The 10,848-nt window shown below is 39.5% G+C and overlaps 2 protein-coding genes across 2 annotated transcripts in view; one reads left to right on the plus strand and one right to left on the minus strand.

Moving 5' to 3' along the window:
• Positions 1 to 8,719, minus strand: part of LOC120457536 (scavenger receptor class B member 1-like) — a 30,730-nt gene extending 22,011 nt beyond the window's left edge. The window contains exon 1 of the mRNA XM_039645082.2: positions 8,689 to 8,719. Within this exon, the coding sequence (XP_039501016.2) occupies positions 8,689 to 8,704 (16 nt within the window). The 5' untranslated portion in view covers positions 8,705 to 8,719. The remainder of the gene's footprint in view (positions 1 to 8,688) is intronic.
• Positions 1,079 to 2,586, plus strand: LOC120457535. Its single transcript, XM_039645080.1, has 2 exons — positions 1,079 to 2,326; positions 2,404 to 2,586. The coding sequence occupies exons 1-2, from the start codon at positions 1,259 to 1,261 to the stop codon at positions 2,410 to 2,412; spliced, it is 1,077 nt and encodes a 358-aa protein (XP_039501014.1). The 5' UTR covers positions 1,079 to 1,258; the 3' UTR covers positions 2,413 to 2,586.
• Positions 8,720 to 10,848: the final 2,129 nt, after the last annotated feature.

Consider the following 10,848-nt stretch of genomic DNA (forward strand, 5'->3'; position numbering starts at 1 on the left):
TTTGATTAATGGGAAATGAAAAGCGCTTTTTCTACAACTGGAGGTGACCTAATCAAGATCAAAGAATTAATGGAGAGGAAACAAGGGTATAACGAGTCCTTCAGCGATTATGTCGCCGACATGCACAACTTACACCGCGAGTCCAACAGAACAGCGCCTTGGTGCGGAAACTCTTTGCACAATATAATTTGCTATACGTGTGGATACGGGGTGGATTTCTACCGCCAACACCCCGATTCCATGAGTCCACTTGTCGTTTTTGCCAGAAGTCCGGTAAGGACGATAAGCCGGGAAATTCGGCATACCCATAAATTACCTTAAGTTCACGCAGAATTATCAAACACATAAGACCTAGAACAACAAGTCGCTAGTACGAGTTGTATTTGAAAAATAGCAGAAGCATTCTTGGAGAAAAAAGAAAAAAAACGATCACTACCGATAACATCTAACTTTACATAATAGGCCGGCTAGCGCAGTCAGCATAGTGTGGTGGGTCGAAGCCACACGTTTATGGGCGCATAATGAGAACCAGCTACAAAAAAAAGAAAAAGGAAAAAGAAACAACAAAAATACAAGAAAATGGAGTACGGTCTTTCTTTTTGCAAAGTCATTTCATGCGTAACCGCATCGATCACTTCGAGCCTGTTGCGTACATCCTTTTCGGGCGATCGTAAGACTTTGAAGATTCAAAAACCAGAATCTAAAAGCAGGGGAAGGGGTACCATCACCTCGTTGACTCAGTTGGATTGCGACAAAGAAAATTCAAGTCGACAATAAACGAGTCTCCGATGACCCGGCCAGCGGCCCCAATAGATTGCAGAAAGTAAAGAAAATCAACAACAGTTCCGGGCACACTTCACCGAAGAGGGTATTGACTCCCCAAAATAGGGGAAAGCGAGAAATATGGTTCTGTTAGCAGGGATGGTATAAGTACCATCCCATTTACCATTTAGTATTTAGTAGTGTGTATTCAGCATTTAGTATTTTAGCATTAGATCAGAGAAGTAGAGATTATGTAAAGAAGAGGTCTACGGACACACTTGATTATTGGACACGAGAGAGAAAACATATAAACAGAATAAAAACACAATTAAAAATCAAAAGAATTAAAATACATCTTAAACCTAAACAGTGGTAACAACTTCAGAAGTGGGATAGCAACCTTTTATGCACCCGCCTACATCAATATTTCGACGTACCCGACAATACACACGTTTTTTTTTCTCAAAGTTAAAATAGCGTGCCCTACCAATTGGCCATGAATAAATCGGAGATTTCGGATTGGCTGAAGGCCAATGAAATTGAGTTCCCAACAAGCGCAACGCTTCGACAACTGCGTAAGCTTGCATTGGACGCCGGTTGCCAAAACGCTAGCGAGATTTCTGAAACCATATCAGAAGAAGAAGACACCAAACTGGAGGAAATATGCCAGGGGATCGCGAGCGCCCAGATCAATAGTACATTGGAAGAAGAAGAGGAAGCACTCGACGCTGCAATAAGGGTGGCCGAGAAGAAGAAGATACTGGCCAAGTTGATGCAGAACGACAGCAAGATGACGGATGACTTCCAAATGGCTAAGCAACTCATGGTTCCGTTCTCCGCCACTAAAAATGAAGAAGCATTCCAATGGATTTCGGACTTCGAAAGAGTTTGCAGAGGAGTAAATGATAGTGAAATTTTTCAACTTCGCTGTGTCCGAATGCTGATGAAACCAGGAACAGATGCCGACCTGTTCTTGCGTGTTGACCGTTCGAATTCTTACGATACATTTAAAGAAAGTTTTCTCAAGACATTTGGCCATGGAAATTCAACAGCCGATATCGTATTGCTTCTGAAGGATACCATCTTTAATCCTAGCAAGAACACCGTCATGGGCTACATACTTCAAATGGAGGAAATTGCTATGCGTGCAGATATTGATGAAAAGTTAACAGTACAATTCATAATTGACGGTTTTCGAGATCGGTCATCCAATATCGCGCTATTGTACTCAGCAACCACAATTGGACAATTGAAGGAGATGGCTCGGAAATATGAAAATCTACGGAAGGTTCCCAAAACGTCGACCATTCGCACGGGAATCGCTTTCGCTGGAGAAAGAGGTCAAATACGCTGCTTTAATTGTTCGGCACATGGACACTACGCTTCATCTTGTACTGCACCAAAGCGCGAGAAAGGATCCTGTTTCCGTTGTGGATCCCTTCAGCATAGGATCAAGGATTGTCAACAGCAGCCGAAAACTAATCCGAGAGTCGTGGGAGCAACCAACAACCAGTTGATACAAGATGAGGAGGAGAACAATACGTTTATTCCTATATTTAACCAGGTAGGAGTATATTTTTGCACTGATAAAAGACAAAATAGTAATATGACGTTCCTTTCTGCCATGTTTGATACCGGCAGCGCCATTAATTTAATCCAGCGCACAGCGATACCATTTAAAAAGTTTAATGACGTATTGAGCCCAACAGAATATTGCGGTGTTAATGGATCTCGAATAAATACATTTGGAAAAATTTTTGTTAAACTTAATTTTCAAAACATAGAAGAAGAAATATCATTTTTTGTTGTACCCGACAATTATGTAGCAACTCATGTTCTTTTAGGTCGTAAGTTCTTGAACAAATTTGGAATAAAATTAATTTTTAAAGACAAGATAAGAGGAAGAAGAGAAATTGACTTATTGAATATTGATAGTGACCCATTGAATATTGATAGTGACCCATTGAATATTGATAGTGACCCATTCAATATTGACAGTGACTTATTGAATATTGACAGTGACTTATTGAATATTGATAGTGCCTTATTGAACAATGATAGTGACCCTTTGCATAGATTGAAAATTGAATTGAATAGATCGAATTTGGATAGTGAGCCAGTAAATAGATTCCATATTGATAGGGAACCGGTGAATATATTTGATATTGATAGTGATCCAGCGAGTAGATCAAAACATTGTAAACCAATAAATAAATTAGAAACTAGACAGAGATTTCAGAAATGTGATTTTGATAAGGATATTGAAATAGATAGAGAATATAAGAGCTTACCATATATATATAATATTGATATATTTAAGGATGATGAAGATTTTAACATTGACCCGAAGTTAAATAATAGTAATCGCAGTGAACTCATTGAAATAATAAGAATAAATTATTTAGATTTACACAACATTCCAGCGATTCAACATAGTTATGAAATGAGGCTAAGACTTAAGTCAGAAGAACCTGTTCGCTCTGTTCCGAGAAGACTTTCATATCAGGAGAAAAAGGAAGTAGATTGCAAAATTGATGAATTGTTAAGAAAAGGATTTATACGAGAAAGTAATTCACCTTATAGTTCAGCTATTGTACTGGTTAAGAAGAAATCTGGAGAAAAACGGATGTGTGTGGATTATAGACAACTCAATAAGATAACAATCCGCGATGGATATCCATTGCCGCTCATAGATGACTGTTTAGAAAGATTAGAAGGGAATCAATATTTTACACTTTTAGATTTGAAGAGCGGATATCATCAGGTGAAAGTAGCAGAGAGTTCAGTTCAGTACACAGCGTTTGTAACACCCTCTGGTCAATACGAATATACAAGAATGCCTTTTGGACTTATGAATGCACCAGCGGTATTTATGAGATTTATAAATTTTATTCTGCAACCATTGATACGTGAAGGAAATGTAGTAGTTTATATAGACGATATTGCTATCGGTTCTAAGACATTGAGTGAACATTTTGTAACTGTAGGAAGAGTATTAAGAATTCTGGCAGCACATAGATTAGAAATTAAAATAAGTAAATGTCAGTTTGCTTATAAAAGCATCGAATTTTTAGGATACACACTTAGTGGAAAAGGGATAAGTCCGAATCACGAACACACATCGACTATTAAACATCTTCCGATTCCAAAGGATCGCCATGGTATGCAAAAGTGTTTAGGATTATTTTCTTATTTTAGGCGATTTATTCCGGCATACTCGAAAATAGCAAAACCATTGCAAGAACTCACAAAAGCTGGCTCTAAGTATGAACTCGACGAGAATTGCATCAATATTTTTGAATATCTTCGCGAGAAATTAATTTCTTTTCCGATATTAGCTCTTTATAATCCCAACAGAGAAACAGAATTGCATTGTGACGCCAGTAGTGAAGGATTTGGAGGAATTTTATTACAAAAACAAGATGATAATAAGTTTCATCCAATAGCTTATTTTTCACAAAGAGCAACAAAATTAGAGGCGAGGTATGAAAGTTTTAAATTGGAAACATTAGCAGTAGTTTATTCATTACGAAAATTCAGAATATATCTAGAAGGAATTCCGTTTAATATAGTAACCGATTGTAATGCAGTAGTTTTATGCCTAGGAAAAGGACGCCTTAATTCTAATATTGCCAGATGGGCCTTAGAATTAGCTAACTATAATTATACCCTTAAACATCGCAGTGGAAAATACATGACCCATGTGGATACGTTTAGTAGATATCCTTCAGCCTTTAATCAAGATTTTGAATATGAACCAGTAGTGACAATACAAGAAAGTGAAAATAAGGATAAAATAGTTTCAGTAATTGACAGTGATGACATAAACCTTCAGCTTCAGATAACGCAAAATAGAGATAGTCTTATAGTAAAATTAAAAGAAAAATTAGAACATGGAGATGTAAAGAAGTTCGTTTTAAGCGATGGAATTGTTTATAGATTAGGTGAAAATGATATAGAATTATTATATGTACCAGCTGAAATGGAAAACCATGTAATCAGGAGAGTTCACGAGAATTTATGTCATTTAGGTACAGAGAAATGTATAAAAGAAATAATGAGACACTATTGGTTTCCGGATATGAAGTCTAAGATAGAATCGTTTATTGGAAATTGTTTAAAGTGTATTATGTTTACAGTACCCACACATGCTAATAATCGAACATTGCACAATATACCAAAACGACCAATTCCTTTTGACACATTACATGTGGATCACTTTGGATCACTGCCCTCCGTGATTTCGAAAAAGAAACATCTATTAGTTATCATTGACGGATTTACTAAATTTGTTAAATTGTTCCCTGTGAACACAACGAGTACAAAAGAAGTCAACACTTGTTTTTCAAAATATTTTCAATATTATAGTCGCCCACGTAGAATTATTAGTGATAGAGGGACATGTTTTACGTCCTTGGAGTTTGCAAAATATTTGTTAGAAAATAATATTGAACACGTGAAAGTAGCAACTGCATCACCTCAAGCAAACGGTCAGGTGGAGAGGGTTAATAGAACAGTGAAAGCGATGTTACCTAAGATAACTGAACCAATTAAGCATGAAGATTGGAGTAAGCTTCTTGTAAAGGCCGAATATGCCATCAATAATTCAGTACATTCAACAACGAAAGAATTACCTTCAGTATTATTATTTGGAGTTCAACAGAGAGGTTGTAATATTGATGCATTAACGGAATATTTAGATGATAGAACTGATATGGCACAATGCGATTTAGAAAACGTTCGTAAGAACTCCTTAAATAAAAAAGAACAGTGTCAGCGAAGAAGCGAAGAACATTTTCAGAAAAATCATAAGAGCCACGTAGAATTTTTAGAAGGCGATTTTGTTGTGATGAGAAATATTGACACCACAATCGGCACAAATAAGAAATTTGTACCTAAATATAAGGGCCCATATGTCATTAAACGAATTTTACCAAATGATAGATACGTTTTAACAGACATAGAAAATTGCCAAATTAGTCAAATTCCGTATGAAGGAATAGTAGAGGCATGTCGGTTAAGAAAATGGGCAGATTGGCGTAACCAGTGCGGAAATATCTCCTAATTTGTAGAATAATATCTTAACTTATTTTCTCTCTTTATATACCTTATACTGTACATATTTTCATTTTTTTAAATTATTATTTCTCTTTTACTTATATTCTATTCAAATTTTAATATATATTTAACTAAACTTTAATATTTAGGTAGCCAAAACTTCAAGACATGTAAATAATTAAAATCAACAATGTAAATATTGTAAATAATTGAAATCGAGAGATAACATATAAACAGAATAAAAACACAATTAAAAATCAAAAGAATTAAAATACATCTTAAACCTAAACAGTGGTAACAGTTCCTAGGTGGGAACACTTGGCATAGAAGACCAATAGATCAGAAAAAGCTCTATGCTGCTATAAAAAGACCATGGCTCACCGATGAATAGTCAGTCAGTACCCGGGTAAACTCCCGTAGTCGGTCGGTACCCGGGAAAACATCCGTAGTCAACACCCAGAGGTAGTTATCCGTACATCAAATACCCGGGCAATTATCCTTCTGTCCATCGAGGGGAAGACTCAGGGATAACTCCAGTCTCCAAGAAAAACGTCAAGGAGCAAGGACACTAGCATCCTTTAAAAGAAATAACAGGACTAACAAGGACCACCCTTTGAAGTAAGATCATAGTTCCACAAAACTCTCAGGATGGGCGGCAAGGAGTCTAAAGCCTCCGACAACACAGCAAATGTGATAAACACCGTGGAGGTTGTCGACCACAAATAGGAAATAGAAGGAGTCCAACATACCCTGGAATTCATCGCTGCTATACTGATCTTCCTGGCTCTGTTAAAGATCGTAAAAATGTACAAGAGATCCGTACAGCGGAGGAGGGACCATCACCATGTCCTGGACAGGATTGCATCCGGTGTCCAAAGTGCTTAATAAGAAATACTAACGGGAAAACAATTAAAAGAACAAGTGAACCGGTGCATGGCCGTTAATGTGAATATCAGCAAAAACAAACAACATCAAGTGCTCGCTCCAAGTAACCTGAGAGCCGAATAGCAGCCAAAGCGTGCTACAAAAGAAAAGAACCCGAACTCATTCATACTTTCATATATATGTATACTCCACTTAGTGTATTTTTTTTTTTTTTGTGTTTGTGTATATCTTATTATTGTTCGGTTACAATTAATTGGTGCACGAAGGTATATGTATGTATAACTCTATCACTATATATATATCATCACCTGAGATCTCGACGCTCCGGATTAAAGTGGGGTATGTTTGACGGAACCCTGTTCCCGAGTTTTCTCTATATCCATATATATATACATATTTTCTCGACCTCATTTTATTTCTACACCATTAGTAAATCTAAGTATTTGTGTCAGGTGTAAAGAAAAATATCTTATTGTTGGCCTCTTCCAGGCAATTTATTTCATTAATAGAAGTTAAATATTTTGTGTTCAATATTGCTTTAAATAAATAAAAATTACTTTTCAGCGACGAGTATCCGCCTTGTTTTTGTTATTCAAAAACAAGAGCCCTCAGAGCGACGTTTGAAGTCGTGAAAAGCCAACAATTTTTGTTGACGTGCGCACCTTTGCTTGGTGATGAATTCGATACTGCTCGCTAAAAACAGTTACAGCCAACTTATCATAATTTTTGTATGCTAGCTTTTTAATTCTTATTTTGTATTACATGGCACTGGCCAACAATCTATTACTCAATAAAATTATGCTATTATTGTAACTACAACAAAATGACTAGGTAAACATTTCCAGAAGGGGTGCTGACGCGAGAAGTGGAGTAGGTCAAAAACGATGACATAACATTTGACGGACAACCTTGACAAAAGGGGACCGTATTGCGCGGCCCGCGACGATCCATCAGGCATGCGGACGCATGAAGGGGAGGGAACGTGGCCAAAACATTGCCCGATCGTTTTACGATCAAGCTATAGCTTGTGGGGCAGTGAGGACTGTTGACTGACGAACGGTACGAACTTTTTCAGGCACTACTAATATTTATTCTCGTTATGATGGAGAGGTGGGGGGTCCACGACCCAAAATCGTCGAGCTTACGCCGGCATCTTGGTGCCTGAACATCGGATGCCCCTCCCTCGGCCTGATTCCTTTCCCATGACACAGGCACGAATATACCGACGTAACATCGTTTTGTGAAGGCGTTCCACATCTGCTTTTCCTGTTTTGCTCGTGGTGATATCAATTTGATATATTGTTCATTAGCAGAAAAGTAAATTAATTAAATAATTAAAATTCTCTTGGGCTTTCTTTTTTTGGGCTAATTTCAAAAATAAGTTTCGTTGGTCTATGTTTTGTTTTTGGAAGATTGCAGTCTTTACAATTCATTTTTGAATTAATTTTTAATAGTCGGGAAAATATTGAGCTTCTATAAACCGTCGTATCATTTTTTCGCTGCACTAACTTTATGTGTTGAGTAATAATGAATTTCTTGAATTCAGCGAAATAGTTATATCCTTTAGTTTAATTATACTTTTTATAATATTTATGGTAATAGTTTTATTTTTGGAGAAATTCATTGCCATTATCTATGTTAATTACGCTAGTGTGGTTTAGAAAGTATTTTGTTAAAAAGTCTTTTGCTATTAGGAAAGTTATATCTTCAGTGAGTCCAAATATTCAGGTAGAGATGTTAAGTAGACCATTAAATCATCTAAATATAGAAGGCGATGTTTGTTAATGAAGCCTTTTAGGAAACTTTCATTCAACATTGGAAAGTGGCTGGGGCATTTTCCAAACCAAATGGCGTGCGAGTATTCGTAGTGACCGAGTTTGGTCGAAAAAACAGTTTTTTATATGGACGTAGGATCCATTTTGAATTGTTGAAAAATTTTCCATAAATCGATTGTTGTAAAATATTAGCATTTTCTTAACTTACCTAAAGTTTTATCCATATTCAGAATCAAGAATTTATTGTTTATGGTTATTTCATTAATATGAATTTTTGATTGCCAGAGGCATCCATCTTTTTGGGAACAATCCATAATGTACTGCGATTGGGGGAGTCGTTTTCATGTAGCATTTCTTCAAATTCCTTTTTAACTTTTGCTTCATAAGCGAAGGGATATGAATGGGGTCTTTTGTATACTGAGTTTTCGTGAACGGGTTTTATTTTGTGACATATAATGCTTGTAAAAGATAGGTTGAAATGGTCTTCTTGTGTAATTGCTTCGAAATTTGTTGATGGATTTTATGAAGACATGTTGATTTTTATACCCGTTACTTGTGGAGTAGGCCGTCAGTCGGGTGATGGACAATGGGAATAACGTGTAGTTTCAAGCTTGCTAGAAGAACGCGCCGTAATTGTCCATACACCCGGTAGTGTGACTATTTTCTCCACGAGAGGGCGGCTGGAAACATGTCCCCTGGCAAGTTTATGTCCCTGCCAGAGGATGCTGGCAAATGGTAGTGTCATTCGACCCGTGCCTAGAGTCAGCCTGACTGAGGGCCCGGGTCACAAAATAGCTCAGTCTCAAACGGAGAGCTCAGGCTAGCTGGCGACCCCCTGTTCTAAGAAGCCTTACCCGGGCGTCGCAGATCTTCGCCCGGGTGGACCCTCCTTTTCTCCGCAACTCGTGGGAATCACATGAAGTCAACAAAAAAAAATAAAAAGGAGTCAGGATCTCCCAAAAAGCCTACCCAAACGGCAGTGACGATTGAGTCTGGCCGTACAAACTTCAAGGCATCGAAGTTGGCCAACACCGCAGGATAAGGTTCGGGTGAACACCGCCTCAAATCTGAGGCGACTGCGTGCAAGCCGCCCAAAGCCGTCGCCATGGGAACATCTCCAGGCCCTAGTGCCATGATGCCCCCTTCAGGCGCAGCCAAGGACGGCAAGCACCCAGTGGCAACCGGTAAAGGCAAACATACCTACGCAGAGAAACGATCTGCAGGTCAAATCCTACGCAGCCAGGAGAGATAAAAAACGGCTCCTTCGGCTGAGTGGATGAAGAAGGTGGAATGGGCTAAATCCGATTTGCCAAACTTCGGCAAGGAAGCCCCCAAAACCACCCAAGCCCACAGAGGTCAAAAAGCGACCTCCACCTAAGACGGAGCGCTCCCAGGACGTTCCCACAGACCCCTCGGCAAAACGGCAACGCGTGCAGCCGGGGCGATCCTTTGCGGAGATCGCGAAAAACCGTATTCTCCTGGGCGTGGTCGACAAAAACGACCCGAGTGACAGAATTCCACGTAATAAGTGGAAGTGGGTAGAGGCAGCCCTAACCATAAAATGCTGTTAGATTCTGGCCAAGGAACCTGGCCCCCCTCCAGTCTGCAAAGACGTGGGATGGTTCCAAGGCGGCGTCAAGGTAATCGCCAAGGTAATCCGCTCTGCGGAGCTATACAAAGCCGCAGTAAAAGAGTTGGGGGAGGTGTATGAGGGCGCCGGACATGTTGCGCTGAGCTGGTCCGACGTACCTTCCCGACCCCGGGCAAAGATCTGGATCCCGGCATCCATCAAGGCGCCGGACCAGATCCTCACCATGCTGCAGCGCTGCAACCCGCACCTTCCCACCTCGGACTGGCGAGTGGTGAAGGTCGACGAAATGGAGGGACCAACAAACGAGGCCACCCTCATTCTAAACAAGTAGTCCATAGCTCCCATTGAGGCCGCTTACGGGGAGCTAAACTTCGGGTTTAGCTCAGTGACCATAAAGGTCTACAAATCGGACTCCGCCAAGGAGGATCAGCCAGGCAGTGGAGGAGTGATCGAGGAGATCGCCTCCGAGATCAAGGCATCGGAAACCGAGGACGGCTACTCGACCGATGCCTCAATCCTCCCCAGCCTTGCGAACATGGGTCAATTGACAGACCTGGACACATTGGACGATGAGGGAGCCGATACAACCGTGGTGGAGAGGCCCACAGCAGATGTCCGTGAGGCTTCTGCAGATAAACCTCCACCACAGTAAGGCAGCTTCCGCTGCTTTTCAACTTCATCTGGCTGAAGATGGAGTCGACATAGTCCTAATCCAGGAACCTTGGATAGTGGGAGGAAAGGTTTTAGGATTAGGGACTAAGGAATATAAGCTTCTAA

This window comes from Drosophila santomea, unplaced genomic scaffold, assembly GCF_016746245.2.
Source record: "Drosophila santomea strain STO CAGO 1482 unplaced genomic scaffold, Prin_Dsan_1.1 Segkk19_quiver_pilon_scaf, whole genome shotgun sequence".
In the NCBI taxonomy this organism is placed as follows: domain Eukaryota; kingdom Metazoa; phylum Arthropoda; class Insecta; order Diptera; family Drosophilidae; genus Drosophila; species Drosophila santomea.